The sequence below is a fragment of the Gadus macrocephalus genome, chromosome 9 (assembly GCF_031168955.1).
Source record: "Gadus macrocephalus chromosome 9, ASM3116895v1".
NCBI classification, from domain to species: domain Eukaryota; kingdom Metazoa; phylum Chordata; class Actinopteri; order Gadiformes; family Gadidae; genus Gadus; species Gadus macrocephalus.
Window position 1 is genome coordinate 12,533,482 of NC_082390.1, and position 18,821 is coordinate 12,552,302.

General features: G+C 47.9%; 1 protein-coding gene across 7 annotated transcripts in view; it reads right to left on the minus strand.

Annotated features, from left to right (window-relative positions):
* tspan9a (tetraspanin 9a) overlaps positions 1 to 18,821 on the minus strand; it is a 139,202-nt gene that overhangs the window by 7,553 nt on the left and 112,828 nt on the right. For all 7 annotated transcript variants that reach the window (XM_060060807.1, XM_060060810.1, XM_060060808.1 and 4 more), the window contains 4 exons: positions 12,585 to 12,776; positions 10,713 to 10,787; positions 2,014 to 2,115; positions 1,207 to 1,338 (listed from right to left, as the gene is read on the minus strand). In XM_060060807.1, the coding sequence (XP_059916790.1) occupies positions 1,207 to 1,338; positions 2,014 to 2,115; positions 10,713 to 10,787; positions 12,585 to 12,776 (501 nt within the window). The remainder of the gene's footprint in view (positions 1 to 1,206; positions 1,339 to 2,013; positions 2,116 to 10,712; positions 10,788 to 12,584; positions 12,777 to 18,821) is intronic.

Genomic DNA, 18,821 nt, shown 5'->3' on the forward strand with positions numbered 1-18,821 from the left:
CGGATGAATCACCGCAGTGTGTATGAATACACACTGCTTGTTTGTCCTTGGGCGTGTTCAAAACATATTTTTGTTTACTTTTATACTCCTACCAGAAAATGCGGCTTATTATTTTTTCTGTGTGGCCGCATTTTCTGTTAAGCCCGAAAACTATGAACACAGTTATGGTCAAGAGTACACAATTCATCGCCTGAGTCAAGGCCTGTAGTGGACTTTGTGTGCGTGTGCGTTTGTGTGTGTGTGTGTGTGTGTGTGTGTGTGTGTGTGTGTGTGTGTGTGTGTGTGTGTGTGTGTGTGTGTGTGTGTGTGTGTGTGTGTGTGTGTGTTTGTGCATGCCGTGTGTATCTTGTTTATTGTGTTTATCTGGTTTAGTGGTTCAGGGATGCTAAAGTCAAGATGGTGGTGTCTGTCTGTTCTCCTATTGGCAGGATTACAAACATACACGCTTTCCAAAGTAACCTTTAGGTATTTATCAAAGTTGTCCATGATTTTAAAGCTCTTAATTTGGAGAGTATTAGAGAAACAGACCACAGGGCAGGAAACAGATGAGACTGGACCATTTAAACAGGTCACGTGAAAAGGAGTTATTTAAGCAAAGAGATCAAGTTATCTTGTGCATCAAGTAAGTACAAGTTAGATCTTCCAAAGCACCGAGAGGGGCAACTAACCTTTTAGTACGTTTATAGGTTATATAATCCAAATGTCACATTAAAATTCATATATATATAATATATTATATATATATATACGGTATATGTAATGTTTGTATGCCAATAAATATAAATAAATACAGAAACAGCCATTAGGAAATCGAACCAAAAATTTCCTGAGAAGGCTCATCTCCACTCAATTTCACACACGTCTTCACTTCATTTCCTGCCCTCTCTCCTGCTCACGCTCTTTCTCCCTCTTGTTGGGAGAGAAGGCAGACCTAACCCTAACCCTAACCCTCACAAGCAGATGAGTCCCTGTCAACAAGCTCTTTGATAGCCGAACAATAGAGGAGAGGAAGGCAATGAGCTTTCAAATGAAAAACGCCCCCTTGGAGAATGGAGATGAAGTCTCTCCTCCAGAGCGGATGGTGAATTTGCTTCCACCTCTCCTGCAGTGTAGCATCTTTATGTTACCCAAGGGGGGGGTTGTCCAGGGCTAGCAGGCAGAGCCAGGGGGGATGATTGAGGGGGGTAGGGGGGACGGGGGACCCACCCTGCTCCAGAACATGTTGGTGGAGTTGCGACCACACTCCTGGTAGTGCTCCTGGCAGCAGCGGTCCGGCACAAACTTGTCCTTCAGCGCGTCGTGCCAGTCGCTGTAGGCAGTCACACCGCAGCACTTCCACTGAGGAGGTACAACACACACACACACACGCACGCACACAGGCACACGCACACACACACACACACACACACACACACACACACACACACACACACACACACACACACACACACACACACACACACACATCAGAAAGCCACACAGACAAACACACATAGACACACACACACACAAGCAGATGAGGAGAAAGTACCTTCTGAATGCGTGCTCAACAAGATGTTATTAAATATACCAGATTTGCATGATTAAAGCACTATTCTTTTCCAGCGTGATTGCAATAATGGATAAAACCCTTGTTCCGCGGCTGGAGATATGGCACAGATGCCTTGAGAGTAGCATTGACAATACATCTGCCAGCCTATGAATATATTTACATACAATATTATTTTACACTGAACATCCAGCATTAGCATATAGGCAGGGAAAACTAATTAAGTTACCGTTAAATGGATTCCTCAAAAATATGAATGCATTAATAATGCATCCCTGTGTTCGTTCCAACATTCTGCAGTGTGGGAAAGACACTGAGTTCACCATAGCACTGCTGTTGATGCACATGTGTTTGCGATGGTGGTTGTGATAGCATTGGTGCGCGCGTGTCTGGGTGCGTTTGTGATGGTGGCTGTGTGAGAGTTGGTGAGCGCGTGTCTGGGTGTGTTTGAGCTGGTCTCTCACCTCCGCCTGAATGATGTTCCAGGCGTTGCGTAATCCCACGTTGTTGTCTGTGTTGTAGAGCGCCAGTCCGTCCTTTAGATCCTGCTTGGCGTTCTCTCGCACCTGCACATCAACACACAACACACTCTTTGAGTCACATGCTAACTCGCTTGGAGACGTGGGAATATCGAATGGGAATTAGCATACATTTCACTATTGCACACTTTTATCCTAAAGATAGATAGTATAGGTCAAAGCTGGGGCAGGAAATCCTAGAAGGATGTTTTTTCATGTGCGTTAAAATTCTCTTCACATCCGGCAATCAACAAATCAGGAAATCATCATAAAAAAAACTAGATTCTGTTGTGGACCCAATGAAATGATTGGATAGCCTACCTATCTGTCTTACGGCAACCTGGCTACATGTGTGCACTATGCCCTTGGACTCATTCTGCATTACCAGAGTCTTCCATGAGGCTAGGCAGACCTATGGCTCGTCGAGCTAGTCGTGTGTTTTATGGCGGATTTGCAAGCAGGCCTTGAGGCCTGAAGGCCATCAAAAATAAATTCTTCCAAAATCAAGCTCACTCTGAACGGTTTCTCCAGATTGCCCACCCTACCTCCAAGGAGCAGGTAAGGCATACCAATGAGCCTCAAACTCCATGGCCACAATGATGCTGTGATTAGACCTCGAACCCATAAAAGGGCAGCGGAGTACAGCCACAGGTTCCTACATCGACCCACGGGGGCCATCTTCCCTCAGAGTTATTTTAAAGTGGTGATGATTCACCAGAATACATATTGACGTTCCGCTCCTTTTGAAATAAAGCCTCACATGCGACTTGGAAGCACAGCAGGTGCATCATGCCCTTCGCTTGCCAGAGCCGACAGATCATTGGCTCACTTGATCAGGAGGCTGGGTGAGTCTGTGCTCTGGCTAATATTTCCTATTTGGATGTGTTAATGAGAAATACAATCGGTGCTTTAGTCCTGCCCACAGGGGCTTCGCTGTGTGCCAGTGCAGCAGCTTTGATACGTGCCAGTACAGATTGGGCCAGACTTCCAGAGACGTCTGTAATTATATTGGAAAACATGATGCCACTGACTGCCAGGACTGTGTTCCACATCGTTATAAAGGCGTGGAAGTTATTTCTGGAATGCATTGCTTTCACATCTGAAGTGCAAGGGATTAGTGCAGTGTTTGCTATCTATGCAACAGCCCCGTAGCCCCCCCCCCACCTCCCCCCCCCACACACACACACACACACACACGCAACCCTGTTGTAGAGACATGCATATACAGATGATTACATAGATGCACACGCTCTCACGCGGACACGCGCCTACATAGACGCAGACACACGCAAACGCACACATACAAATAAGATGCATTGTATCAGGAAGCTCACTGAAAACAGGAGAGGATGATAACCAATAAATACCTATTGAAAGATGTTCATTCACCGGGGTAAAGCTGTGAACTACCTTAACCCCTGTGTTTATTATTCCCTAGAGGAGGAAAGGATCACTGCAGGAGTAGTACTTTTTCTAGTTGGCCTACGTACAACTTTGCGTCCTAGACTGATCTCCCCATATCCATTATAATGCGAAGTGCAATATACAGGCCAACATAAGAGCAAGTGGCCTCATCATCTAGCCTCTCACATGATGGAGACCGTCCGTTCAGGCCGAGTGCCACATCCTTCAGCAGGCGCCTCTGTTGCCATCAGGGAACACGGCGGATCTAGGGGAGAAGACCCCAATAAAAAAACCAACATATGGTTGGCGGGCAGAGAGGTCTGGCGTCCCCTGTCTGTAAAAGCTATAGAAAGGAATCACGATGGCACAGACCTTTTTGGCCCGCCAGCACCCATCATTATCCAAGGCAGACTTGACATGACTGACTGACTGATTCCCTCCTAGATCCTGTATGAGGACCAAACAGTACTCTACTATCATGGTATAGGATCCTGGTTGGGTCCTGAATTAGGGTTGTTTCAGTTATCACTTGGCAGCGTATAAACCTGAAGATCAAGATTTCTTCCAGGCTTGGAGGAATGAGTCAATTATATCCGGGAATAAACCCACGTCCTCCACCCCAACACTGAGCAATGGAAGCCTCCCCAAGAATAAACAACTTTCTCATTAGTCATATATGAAACAGCCCTGAAAAAAAATGAATCCACAAACTCTGAAACCACATCAATATGATTACAGATTCCTTCCTCTTGGTTGTGGTTGTTGCTAGCACTGTCTATGCAGATGAGTGCTGTTGCAGCAGACGCTGTACAGTACACTCCGGGCTGCTGTAATATCGCTCTCTGTAGTGGTAAGAACTCTCTCTCTTTCTCTCTCTCTCTCTCTCCCCCTCTCCCTCACTGTCACTCTCTCCCAACCTCTCTCTCTCCCTCTCTACCCTTCTCTCACTGTCTTTCTCTCTCTCTCCCTCTCACTCTCTCCCCCTCTCTCACTGTCTCTCTCTCTCCCGCCCTCTCTCTCATTCTCTCTCTCGCTCCCTCTCTCTCACTCTCCCTCACTGTCTCTCTCTCCCGCCGTCTATCACTTTTTCCACCCTCTCTCTCCCTCTCACTGTTTTTCACTCTCTCCCCTCTCTTACTGTCTCTCTTTCTCTCCCGCCTCCTTCTCTCTCTCTCTCTCCCCCTTCTCTCCCTCTCTCCCCTTCTCTCACTGTCTTTCTCTCTCTCTCTCCCCCCTCTCTCTCTCTCTCTCCCTCACTCTCTCCCCCTCTCTCACTGTCTCTCTCTCTATCTCGCCCTCTCACTCTCTCCCCCTCTCTCACTGTCTCTCTCTCTCTCCCGCCCTCTCTCACTTTATCTCTCTCTCTCCCTCTCACTCCCTCTCCCTCTCCTGCCCTCTCTCCCTCCGTCTCTCTCTCTCTTTCTGCTCTGCATTCTACTGCTATTTCTTCTTTGCTGTTCGCCGGGTGAAAATTTCCCCGGCTCATTATTACCCAGACTTCCCCGCGGTGGTTACGCGTTCGACATCGTACCCCCGCCACCCCCCCATGCCGTCAGTGACAACGCAAAAAAACAAAAAGATCAACGACATTTTCATCCAACACAGAAGTGTGAAGTTTGAATTGTGGTGTGTCGTGCCATTATGTGCAGAGCAAGTCTTTGCTAGTGCCTGGGATGGAGGCAGCTAACGATCCGGATGGAGCGCTAACAAGAGGCAGACAAATGACTGCAGAGCAAATGTGTCTCTGACCCATTTCCCCCCCCACCCCCCCCCCCCCCCTCAAAAGAAGAGGAACAGATACCCAAACATTGTTGGTGTGTTAGACGATTCTTCTCATAAAGAACACCCCCCCCCCCACACACCCCATGTCTCCTCCATTTTAATCTGATTTCAGTAAAACGCCTCAGTAGTACATCACAGGCATGAAGCACCAGTCTGCTGCTCACACCTCCTCAGCCACCAAGAATGACTTAAAAAAAAACTTCTGCCCAACATGTGAGTGAGTGAGTGAGTGAGTTGGTGAGTGACGAGAGAGAGGAAGGGACTGAGACAGAGAGCGAGAGAGAGAGAGAGAGAGAGAAAGACAGAGAGTGAGCAAGAGTGTGAGCGAGAGAAGAGAGAGAGCGAGAGAGAGAAACAGAAACAGAAAGAGAGTGAGAGTGAGAGTAAGAGTAAGAGTGAGAGTAAGAGAGAGAGTGAGTGAGAGAGATAGAGAGAGAAATAGAGAGAGAGAGAGAGTGAGCCCGCGCCACCGTGCATGCAGACAAAGCAAGGAGACGCGGCTCCTCTGGGTTTCCTCTGGGCCGGCCAGATCTAAACTCAGCAAATCCCGACAGCACATTCATCACAGGCACCTAGCTGGCCGGCCGCTGCCTGGCCAGCTAGGTGAGTGGGCAGCAACACACGACACAATGGGAGAGAGAGCGAGAGAGAGAGAGGGAGTAGGGAGGGAGAGAGCGAGGGGGAGAGAGCGAGGTAGAGAAGACATGGAGTGACGGAGAAAGACACAAGGAGAGAGGGAGAGAGAGACAGGGAGAGAGAGATAGGGAGAGAGGGAGTGAGAGAGAGCGGAAGAGAAGGACAGGAAGAGAGGGATTGAGAGAGAGACCGGGATACAGACAGGGATAGAGAGAGGGAGAGAGATAGAGAGAGAGAGAGAGAGAGAGAGAGAGAGAGAGAGAGAGGGAGAGTAAGAGAGAAGGAGAGAGAGAGGGAGAGAGAGAGAGAGAGAGAAGGAGAGACTGGCAGTGAAACACGACTATGGATAATGGTGTCGTAGTAGAAGCCTCAGCGGAAGCAGAGGTGGTTGTTTATTTTCTGTCACACTGCGCAAACAGCAAAGGAGTGTTTCTGCCTGTCTACCTATTTTCTGCCTGTTTACCTTTCTTTCTGCCTACATCTCTCATTGAATGATGGACTGCCTTTCTGTCTGTCTGCCAGCTGCATTGCTGTCTATTTGCATATCTTTCTATAACCCTCGCTCTGCATGTCTGAGTGCTGTGACTGCCTGCCTCTGTGTTTGTCTGCCAGCTAGTCTGTGTGTCTAGCTGTCTGTCAACTCTTCCTATCGGCTAGGAAGCTGTAATGAGCCAATGGAGGAGAACAGCAAGTGGTGATATAAGCACAGCAGGAGGCCTTCAGGTGTGTGCTCTTCAAAGTTGTTTCTACCTGTAAAGTTTATGTGCTTAAGGAAATACTGTCATATGACTGGGGCTTATTTTTCTAAATCTTCTCTATTTTACTCTGGCTCAATTTTCCTCAATAAAGCAGCCCACCGACCCCTGACCAACACACACACACACACACACACACACACACACACACACACACACACACACACACACACACACACACACACACACACACACACACACACATATGGTATTATTCTTCTCTTTCAACCTGTTTGCCCTGTCCTGCAGGGAAGGCAATAATTCAGGGATCAGGACCCCGCCACTGGGGCCCAAGGCTGCTGTCAGCTCTGCGCTTTGGGCCTTGGGTACATCCCAACCTGGGGGACTAGGTAGAGGGGAAGACACTGCATGCACCGTCAAGCAGCCTAGTGAAACGTGTCGGCTGTTTGGATCTGCTCTGGTGCGCCGTTCTCCACGCATTCAGGTGGAGTGCTCACAGGAGGGAAGTTTCCTCTGGCTTCTGCTTGCACTAGTTGCAATTTGGGCTGAAGGGTTAACAATGGGGTGAGTTTTTATTTTTGGATCCGACCGCTAAACTGGGGCAAGCTCGAACAATGTACATTTTTGGAGGTTTTCTTTTGTAAGCTCATAAACGTCAAATAATGATGGAACGGCTCTATACTCTTTAGAAATACCAATAATTGTGCTTGATTATGATGTATATACTGTTAATTAAAAATACAAGCAAATTTTGTCCCCATTTTGAATATTTCCCATACACTAAACCTTTAGATCTTGTTCATTTCTGATCCAGAGCGTCTTTCCCTCCCTGGAGCATCCTTGCAGGTACTCTCTGATAGCACAGTCCCCTGACAGTTTGGAGAGCAAAGAGCTACACTGATCAGTAGTAAGCTAGCAAGGAAGTTAGAAAAAAGGTCAATCACAGATACAACCTTTCAAAATAAATCTGTCCATGTAAAAACCCATGGCTGGAGGAACCATACACACAAGACCTATGGACTCCTTCACTGTGGTCTCTGTTGTGCTGTTGATTTAGAAGCAGCTCCTTTCTTCTGCCAAGGAGAACAAAGGTCCCATGTCAGATATGAGTCAGTGGGGGGGCTACGCCAGGTGGCGAGGGGCTGATGGTAACGGTAGATAAGGGAGCCAGTGGCTGTCGACTCAACAGGAACACAATACACAGAACAGAGGGTGAACCGGATGGTTGTCGTTCTTTAGATGTCTCGAATTTTCACCACGGTTGAACTAAACTCCAGTGAACACAGCTTTTTTTCTTTTCATTCTCCACAGCGTGGGGAACAGGCAATAAAGAGGAGCATTACAGGAACTATTACTACCAGCGGATCAATCTTATACCCGTTTTCGCTGGTGTTGGAGAACATTGTTGCAGCTATTAAAACTTTGTGGTAGTAGTTGTTGGCAGTTGAGCGCTTGGGAGATACACTCGTTTGAGATGCATGGAATTAAATAATTAATCGTAAACACTAAACTGTGTGATGTAAATGTACACACACACACACACACACACACACACACACACACACACACACACACACACACACACACACACACACACACACACCCACAAACACCCAGCCACCAACACACTCTTTAGCACCTTCCAGCATCATCTGTAAACTCATGCGGCCTTCCTCCTTCCCCCCCCCCCCCCCCCCCTCCGTCTCTGCCTCATCTTCCTCCCCCCCCCCTCCCTGAACACTTGTACCAATTCCTCGCCGTTGCCCGGGCAGACAGTCGATCATTCCGGGGCTATTAAAGTGCTCGTTCAGCTCAGCCTCCACTCTCCTGGTGGTAGGTGCTGGAGCCCCCCCCAGCCCCCCCATGCTTCTGATGGCTGTAATCTAGTGTGTGACCAAGCCAGCCTCTTGAGAGATCCCTTTATTGATCCCCCCCTGCCTCCCTCCACCACTAGACGCGCACACACACACTCACACACACACACACACACACACACACACACACACACACACACACACACACACACACACACACACACACACACACACACACACACACACACACACACACACACACACAGAGACAACACACATCGTGGTAATTGAGTTGGATAGCCTAGGCACATCAGCTTAAAAAAGTGTGTGTGTGTGTGTGCATGTGAGCGAACAATCATACATTTTTGTAGCAACTCTGTTTAACTACCTGTGGGATACACAGACACAAGAACCTGATAGATCAGAATATTAGTGTGCTATGCTCTTACTGGACTAGAAAGATGGATGAAAGAGAAAGAGAGAAAGAGAGTGAGCGAGAGATGGAGGGACAGAGATAGGGAGAGAGAGAGAGAGAGAGAGAGAGAGAGAGAGAGAGAGAGAGAGAGAGAGATAAAACTAAAGTTTTCTCAACAGGATATCACACAGCGGGATCACAGTTGACAGAGGCATCACTCATGACTAAATCATGTTGTGTTTGAAAGACTAAAATATCTACTTTGCAGGCCTCTGTCGATAGACTTTTAAAAGCTGCCAAGTGTTGTGTGTGTCTTCCAGACTTGTTAATAAATGCCTTGTGATTCTCGGATCAAATGGCAGTGGTGAATTAGGGATTCTTCTGATCAGGCAGCCGCATCGCATGAAGCGGCAAGGCCTCACACGGCATACGCAATTCCACTGGAGAACCGCGGGGCTGGAGGGCGAACATCACGAGATCCCCGGCCTAATAAACACCGAAACATCTGTCATCTGTTCTCTGTGTGTCCAGCCACACCGAATATCATCTTGTTTATATACAGCTGTACGGGTTCCTCAAACAGGGAAAAGCTCCACATTCGAAGGCTGGCCCCCCTCCCCCCCTCCCCTGATTCCATTAGGCACAGAAACAACACAATCTGCGACGGCAAACCGCACGTGCCAATGACGATTGAAAGACCAACGACAAACCGCCCTGATCGCTGTACTCGCTGATTTATATCCGTGCGCGCGCGGGCTCGATGTTTAATGGGGAGCGACTGACGGAGGGGAGGGTTCCCGCGAGCCGGAGCGCTCATCGCTTGCTAATGCGATCCTTTTAATTCTCATTCCGAAAATCCGCCACCATCCTTATCTCGACTTTCCCTCGATTCTGATGGGAAGCGGCGGCGGCGGTGCAGTCGAGAGGCACCGCATTAAGATTCCGCCCAAAGAATCGGAGTTTGGGCCTTCTCTTTTTTTTAAGAAGTTAAGCCCTTAGCGCGAGGGAGATAAGACAACAGACATATTTACCTCTGACAGGGGGCGCCTGCGAGATCCAGATGGGAATCTAAGAACGGATGGGCTTCTAAATGAATTCCTTTATCGGCCCTCGAGACGCGGGTTGAGCAATAACCTCAGAACAAAGAGCGGGAATTAGCCTATGTCCCCGGGAGAGGGGAATAGAACGAGCGTGAGTGTATAAATAGAGGATCCATCTACCGCTGTTTCATTGGAAGGGCCCCCCTGAGCCTTTCATCATCGGGTTCCCCGGATGCTGCGTGAAAACACCTGTTGGCTGGATGGGTGTAGCAGGGTGGGAATGAGCTGAGGTGGAGGTGCTGGTCGGGCGTCAAACCGTCTCACGTAGGCCGAGGGATTTCTCTCTCGCTCGGTATACCGCAACGACTCTGCCCGGTCAGAACTGTCCATATGTCCGTACGTTCATTCCTTCAGTCCAACACCGAACGGATCACATAAAGACCCGCAGCGCCGGCCCACGTGGACGTCATGAGAAAAAAACGCTCACACCGACGCACAATCGCACAATCGCACACGGACACAGTCACATGCTAAAGTGATGAGGGGGAACCAACTGTCTGGGTGTGGAGTCGCACCCTACGGTGTGACCATGGACAGCTGAGGTGAAAGGGGGGGGAGGACTTCTGACCACCAGAAATAACTAACACATCTCAAGCCCAACTCGACTACCTCTGTATGGTTATGATGAGGGCCTCTTCGTCATGTGTCTGTCTATTAGGGTCGTTTTCTAAACTATAGAAAAGATGAAGATTTGTGTACAATGCCATTGGTATGTATTCACATCTACAGAATAGGAGCATATTGAAATAGTGTTGATGTTAATGGGGTAAAAACCTACCTTGTCGGAGTACACAAAGAACAGGATGAGCAGAATGAGTTCCGCCAGGAGAATTATCAACAGGACAATGAAGAACTGCAGAGAGAGAGAGATACAGAGAGAGATACAGAGAGAGAGAGAGAGAAAGAGAGATGGAGAGTCAACAATTTGTGCCTCAGTGAGATTGCAAACGCAACCATGCCAGGAAACATTTAAAATTTGCGTTTGATAGATGACAGCCATTTTAAGACATCCTGACTCAGCCACAAAACAAACAACACAAACAATAATCACATCAAATTTGAATGTCAGGTGGGCATCTCGTCTCTCATTTTCCGCTCCTCTCTTTGTCTCTAGAAATTGACCTCTTATTACATCTTTTGAGAGAAATCTTATGAAAGAGAAGGACTTTTGCTATTGGTATGAGGAAAAACCATTTCATCAACTGCAATGTCCTGCAAGAGCATAAAAGTATGCAGCTCCACTGTGTGCCACATTATCTTTCTCACTGAAAATGTTATCTTAACCAAAGTACCAGATGCCGCAACAGGCGATTCTTTATGACCAGACTTTTAATCATATGAATGAATGTTCTCCATCTCTTTCCTTCCCTTATTAGGCTGTAAACAAGTATATAATATAATATAACAAACCCACACGTACACATTACACAAGGATTTGGCTGGCCTCCCAGATGACAGTATTCTAAAAGATATCACAGATGGTAAGTAATCTTAACTCTGAGTTAATGTCAACAAGTTTGGCAAAGAAACCCAAACCAACTGGTTGTGAAAGGTAACGAGACAAATTGACTTCCCCTCAGACTCAAGCGAGGGATGAGAACCGCTTGAATAACCTGATTCATAATTACAGGTCTAGTCAGAAGGTTTCTTGTATTGCATAGACTATTCCTCAGCTCTTTTAAGCCAGAGAGTAGCAACTGCCATTAGTTCTCCGGCATAATTCAACCATGTAACAGACATGAAAGCCCTCCGTCTCTCAATTGTTTCATTAAGTCGTGACCAAATCCGTGGAAAATAGACAAGATTGTTTGGTCTTTATTCACAGAACGGTAAAACTCTTCGACTTTAATTTCCCCCCCACTTCCCCGCCCAGCAGGTTTAATACAAAACGATTCCATGACTGAACAGGTTTTTAAACTTTCCATTTCTGAAGAACATAGGTGTATGTATTAAACTGTGCACGTACATACATCTTTCTCTCGCAAATATTTCTCCCTCTGAATGCATCTCTCTGTAACTAACAATCAGGGCTTTCCTTCCAGCCATTAGGTTAAGTGGGAACCCTTAAAGTTGTTCTCAGTGCCAATCTTTGTCGTAGGTGCCACTCACGCCCTCCGTGTTATGAATTAAGTGACAAGGTGAATGTCACGAGTCACGGCTTACTCTGAGAGACGTATTTCATAGCTTTTCATCTTTTTATGTAAAATCAAATCAAAGAAATTTTACAGAAAAGTCGATATGTGAATAAATTGCACATATCTGGGCTTCATATACATATATCATGAATTTATATTCAGATACATTCATGTTATTTTGGTCGTAGAAATAGTAGCAATAGTAGTACGACAAACGTAGTAATGATTTATTCCATTATATTGTGCTTCTCTAGGTACCCAGAGTTTGTGTGTGTGGGGGGATATGAGGTGAACCTCATCCACAATAGTACAGTTATTTTGTGGTATTAGGTGTTATGTAGTAGTATTAGGTGTAAGAAGACGTTTTTCTAAGTAACAAAAATAAACATGGACGGAGGAAGAGAGAGAGCGAGAGAGAGAGAGAGAGAGAGAGAGAGAGAGAGAGAGAGAGAGAGAGAGAGAGATAACAGAAGAATCATGGTCAATCCTTTAGGCACGCTGATGGGCCAACTCACGCTCAGAAGCAGGCACTTGTTCTCCTTGATGGATCCCAGGCAACCGAGGAAGCCCGTTACCATGACGATGGCGCCGATGGCGATGACCATGTTGGCAGCGGAGAGCGCGGGGAAGGAAGGCGAGAAGGTGGCGAAGCTGCCCTGAGACACCGAGAGCCAGATGCCCACTCCCAGGAGCCCACAGCCGCATAGCTGCAGAGCACAGAGAGAGAAGAGCAGACAGCAGTGTTACATTAAACCCAACGCCAGACACCAGACAATATCACTCCCGGAAGACCTTCCACGCACTGAGCAACATCAAGTGAATCTCGACGTGCAACACATTTTTTTCCAGGCACCATCGCTTGGGGGGAGTTTGAGTACACACACACACGCTACAGTGCACATTAAAAACAGCTAAGTCAGGAGTTAATAAGACGTTTGATTTCAAAGTCAGCGGTAAACAAACCAAAATAAAAAGTCCTCCAAAAAATCCCCCGGAAAGATACACTGGGCTCGCTTCATCCATCACCGAAAAAAAGTCCCCCCAGAATGCAGAGCCATTTACACTAATTAGCAGGCATTAGGCCCACTCTGATGGTTACAACTCTGTGGGAGATTAATAGAGGAGTCGGACCTAAAATGCGTAGAGTACACACACGGCACAGAGCAAACTGTGATAAAAAAATAAATGAAATGGTCCCCAGCTTTAAAATCCCCCATCTCCCCTCCACCCCCCACCCCCCCTCACCCCCCTCACCCCCCGAATGGGAATTACATCCTCACCTTGGGGGAGCACTTTCAATCTGCACTTTCACACTTGTTACCTTTATAAGGCGTTTTACGCGTGCTGAGAGATGCACTGGTAACTCCATTAATGCGGCCATGTTTAAGGTGGGAGTGAGGGGTGGCGAGGGGGTGGCGGGCGGCTGGATATAACGATACGAGCGTGCTCCCTGCCCATGTGTCCGCCCCTTCAGGCTGAGATAGGAGCCCGGGAGCCAGGCGGTGGAACAGAACAACCAGAGGTAAGTGCTGCCAAGTGGGTCTGCTGCTCCAAACGCAGTGGAATCCACCCAGCAAAGTGCCAAATCCAATTGAGGTATGTCTGGACGTCGCCTTTTGTCGACGCAGCGCGTTGTCACACGCACGCACGCACGCACGCACAGGCACAGGCACACACATACGCACGCATACACACACGTGAGCGAACACACACGCACAGTACTATGAAATTACTGAAAGATTAATTGGCGGCGAAGGAATTTGTTTCTAATTTGTTGTCACATTCAAAGCTAATTACTAATGAACTGACAAATAGGTTGATTCAGCACCTTAAAGAAATTCATTGTAGACCCGAGACCAAAGGCTTTCAGTATGAAAAATGATATTTCGGCTTCCAAGGTAATTCGCAAATAACTCAGCAACAGCAACAAATGTTCTCTGTTTATGCTACTATGAAATGAGAAAATAGGATCTCTACAATGATGAGTGGATCTCTTGATGGATGTGTGTGTGTGTCTGTGTGTGTGTGTGTGTGTGTGTGTGTGTGTGTGTGTGTGTGTGTGTGTGTGTGTGTGTGTGTGTGTGTGTGTGTGTGTGTGTGTGTGTGTGTGTTGGCGTGAGTACGTGCGTGTGGAAAAGAGTAAGAGAGAGAGAGAGAGAGAGAGAGAGAGAGAGAGAGAGAGAGAGAGAGAGAGAGAGAGAGAGAGAGAGAGAAGTGCATGGCCGTGTGTGTATTATAGAGGCCTAGCAAAGAGGAAGATCTTTGGCCCGATCGAGGGCGAGAGATGGTACAGCCATAATGAATCCGGTGGGATCTATATGCATAAACCATTAGCCTATAGTCCAGCCAGTTCATGGAAGTTGACTTCATGGCCTCTGCTTTGCTTCAGAGGGAAGGGGGATGTTGGTGATAGAGCATATTTTAAACATGGAAGAGAAATAAAAAAAAGCCTTTTGTCTATAAGTTTGGGACTCGGGAAAGATAAAAACAGCTTCTTATGGAAGCAGATAGAATACTAAGGTTGAGGCTAACGAACACCCTCAGTGCTGCCCCGGCCCTGTATCTCCACCAAATAACAGCCTGTGAAGGCCTTCCTTCCCCTGTATCTCCACCAAAGAACAGCCTGTGAAGGCCTTCCTTCCCCTGTATCTCCACCAAATAACAGCCTGTGAAGGCCTTCCTTCCCCTGTATCTCCACCAAAGAACAGCCTGTGAAGGCCTTCCTTCCCCTGTATTTCCACCAAAGAACAGCCTGTGAAGGCCTTCCTTCCCCTGTATCTCCACCAAAGAACAGCCTGTGAAGGCCTTCCTTCCCCTGTATCTCCACCAAAGAACAGCCTGTGAAGGCCTTCCGTCAAGGTCAATGGCACCGAATATCAAACAGGGGTGTAACTGCCAACCCCGGCCCCCAGAAACCCTCACGCGCTTCATCATGCTAGCACCGGAGTCTCAAATATAACACAATAATTATCTTTGTCATTTGAATATAAGTATTTTCGAAGGCCCCCTTCCAATTGAGCCGTCATCTGCGAATATTGAGTTTATTTTTTGAGGCCTGCTTAATTTAGCATGCTAATCCAAAGTGATGTTGTTAACCAGGCCAAGTCCTCTGCCGCTGTGCATAGGGGGTTGTTGTACTACACGGAGAGTCGGGGGTTCCAATCAGAACCAAGAGGGCTCATCCCAGTGGGGGGGGGGATCAACAGAGACACGGCGGAAGCACCACCGGCGATAAGCAGAGGGGGGAGATGGGACGAGCCCCAGCGGGGTGGAACTCCACGGTGCACTGCCTTTCACCTAATGGTGATTAATACCCACTCACGGGAGCTCTGCCAAGTGTGTCATTCACTTATTAGGTGAGAATGTGAAACCGCCACGGGCAACTCACTCTCTCTCTCCATCTCTCTGCCTCTCTCTCTCCATCTCTCTCTCTCTGCCTCTCTCTCTCCATCTCTCTCTCTCTCTCTCTCTCTCTCTCTCTCTCTCTCTCTCTCTCTCTCTCTCTCTCTCTCTCTCTCTCTCTCTCTTCAACTTAGTGCACTCCCGTCTTAAAGGTGCTGCCAGGCGCAAATCCTTATTCTCTCTCCCCCCCCCCCCCCCCCCCACATCACACCACGCACGACCAACAGGGCGTCCGTCGGTGTCGGACCGACAAAGCGAGAGCGAGGGAGCGAGGGAGCGACAGAGCGAAATGGAGAGAGAGGCCTGTAAGGACAGGTCCCACTGGGTGGTTGGTGACCCGCTAGGCCATGGCTGGAAGGCTGCTGTAGCAGGAGTCCTCCCTGCTGAGCCTGGTGTCCAGCTCTTAATGAGTGGGTCGCGCTGCAGCGTCCCATCTGCCACAGAGGATCAAGGAACCGCTGTCCATTCAACATAACCTAGGAGGCTTAACTGCTTAGTTTGACGTTGCATATCATGATAGCATATAGCTTCATATATATTTATTTTTGGGGTATATATGTATAATATTGGTAAGCTTTTGGTAAATATATATTTTCCAAATTCCTTTAAAAAGTGATTTTGTACTAAGCTACGTCTTCTCATGCTTCCATGGAAACGCAGCGTGTGCTATGTTCCTTGCAAGATAAAGAGTGAATAAAAAGTCTCAAATAAGGGTAATCAACAACAGCAGCAACGTGAAAGGCAGAAGAAATCCCTGCACAACAAATCCCTGCAAAACAAACCCAAGCAAACAAGCGGGGAAATGTTCAATGTTTAAACATATTCCAAGACCGGGGGGACGTAAAGCAACTCCTTTAAACAACACCAATAGCCTGTTTTTCTGAAACGTTGTGGGGGGGGGGGGGTCATTTGTTATTCATTATTGCGGGGAGGACGACTCCTTTGCCTGCATAGGGGGCACTGAAATGTAACAGAGAGGTAGATAATATAGATAGATGGAATATGGCTGACCGTCGACGCTGCATTATTGAGCCCCCTCTCTCTCATGGAGTGAGGGGGCGAAGGGGTGTGAAGGATCGGGGCATCGCACAGGCCCATTATAGGGCTGCTTCTTCCCGTTAGGAGCCAGTGACGGTGGGAGAACTTGACGGAAAACCTTGAGGACGAAAACCGGGTTCAGTATAGGCTACCCTTTCGGTGCATCGGGAGCGTTCGAGCTCGGTTGCCGCGGGAAGGGATGTCACCATTAGTGCCATCACACGCCTGTTAGTGGGGAGTTGGCACTGTGGGTGGTTTGTGGGAACGTCTCCCTTAAAAATGCATTTCGGGCGGGAAATAGAGAGGAGAGGGGTTGTGGAGCGCAGTGAGGTCACAGGGCGGAGCGCCGGGACGCGGAGCGCCGGGACGCGGAGCGCCGGGAAACAACTGCTCTCCGCCGATGGACCTTTACCCATTAATACAACCACAGACTTCTATCACTTCGAATGAGTCGAAATAGCCAGGAAGCGCGCGCGCGCGTGTGTGTGTGTGTGTGTGTGTGTGTGTGTGTGTGTGTGTGTGTGTGTGTGTGTGTGTGTGTGTGTGTGTGTGTGTGTGTGTGTGTGTGTGTGTGTGTGTGTGTGTGTGTGTGTGTGTGTGCGTGCGTGCGTGCGTGCGTGCGTGCGTGCGTGCGTGCGTGCGTGCGTGCGTGCGTGCGTGCGTGCGTGCGTGCGTGCGTGCGTGCGTGCGTGCGTGCGTGCGTGCGTGCGTGCGTGCGTGCGTGCGTGCGTGCGTGCGTGCGTGCGTGCGTGCGTGCGTGCGTGCGTGCGTGCGTGCGTGCGTGCGTGCGTGCGTGCGTGCGTGCGTGCGTGCGTGCGTGCGTGCGTGCGTGCGTGCGTGCGTGCGTGCGTGCGTGCGTGCGTGCGTGCGTGCGTGCGTGCGTGCGTGCGTGCGTGCGTGCGTGCGTGCGTGCGTGCGTGCGTGCGTGCGTGCGTGCGTGCGTGCGTGCGTGCGTGCGTGCGTGCGTGCGTGCGTGCGTGCGTGCGTGCGTGCGTGCGTGCGTGCGTGCGTGCGTGCGTGCGTGCGTGCGTGCGTGCGTGCGTGCGTGCGTGCGTGCGTGGCGTGCGTGCGTGCGTGCGTGCGTGCGTGCGTGCGTGCGTGCGTGTGTATATATGCATGCTGATCCCGTATGATGCTCCAGGGCCTGCCGATTGGTTTTACTTAAGAAGACTCAGAAGGCGTGAGTGAATAACTGGTCAAAAGGGAAACCTTTATTTCCCTGCTGAAATACACTGGCTGCACTGAACTTTGCAGTTCATTAAAAATACCATAAAAGACCATCCCTTAATCCGGTGATATCACACTTCATGTAGTTATATCGCAAGAAATCTCTCATTCATTGGTTTTTTTATGTTTTTTTCCAAAATGCCTTTAAAAGGGGGGCGGTTAGTGCGCATTGATTTTGTAGTGAATTGCTCCAATGAAGATGTAGGATGTGCTGTACCTTACGCAGTGACCCAATAAAACACTAGTCTCTTAACGGAAATACCAATACAGAAAATAGACCAAACACCAATCTTTGACTAATTCGTAGCACGTCGACCTATAAAGCTGAATAAATGATACTGCAATGATCTTAAGAAAATAGAAAAGCTCTTAAACATAATGTGCAATCCAATTTTGAAAGGATTGTAAAGCCTCCTTTATTTATATGTTAACTAATAAAACAAACAATCTAAAAAGAATAGTTAAATAATTCATGAGCACACTTTGAATCAGAAATGATTAATTCCTGGTTCAATCAGAGCCTAATGAAACCACACTTCTGTATGCAATTCCTCACTTGATTTCAGCTTATTGTCATTTTCATTTTATTTTAGAAGGATTGTTTAAACTTAAGGACTTTGGCAATGGATTAATTAGCTTTATGAAAGTGAAGGCCATGCATCAAAAACAAGAATTCCTGCCAGAGCACTGAGAAATTAGTCATTAATGAACGCTTGCATGGCAGCATAATGCCATAAGCATTTTCTACATGACACAAAATACCTAAATTATCCCTAATAATGTCTGTTCCCCTGGCATCAAGAAGAATCCTCGACCGCATGATGAGAAACGAGATTTTCTCAATTGAATGCACAATTGTCTTTAATCGGGCTATTCATCCCCTCCTTGTGACAGGCAATTCGTTTTTTTCTTTATTCTAAATAGAGCAGGCAATTGCGTACACAGTCAAAAACAAATGCCTTTTAGTATCAATGCCACGTTATTCAAATGGTAGTCTGAGGTGTCATCCATCCAGGTTTCAGGAGTTACGGCGTTAAAACACACTACAACCTACATTCTTTACTTCTATCCCTAGATCTACCCAG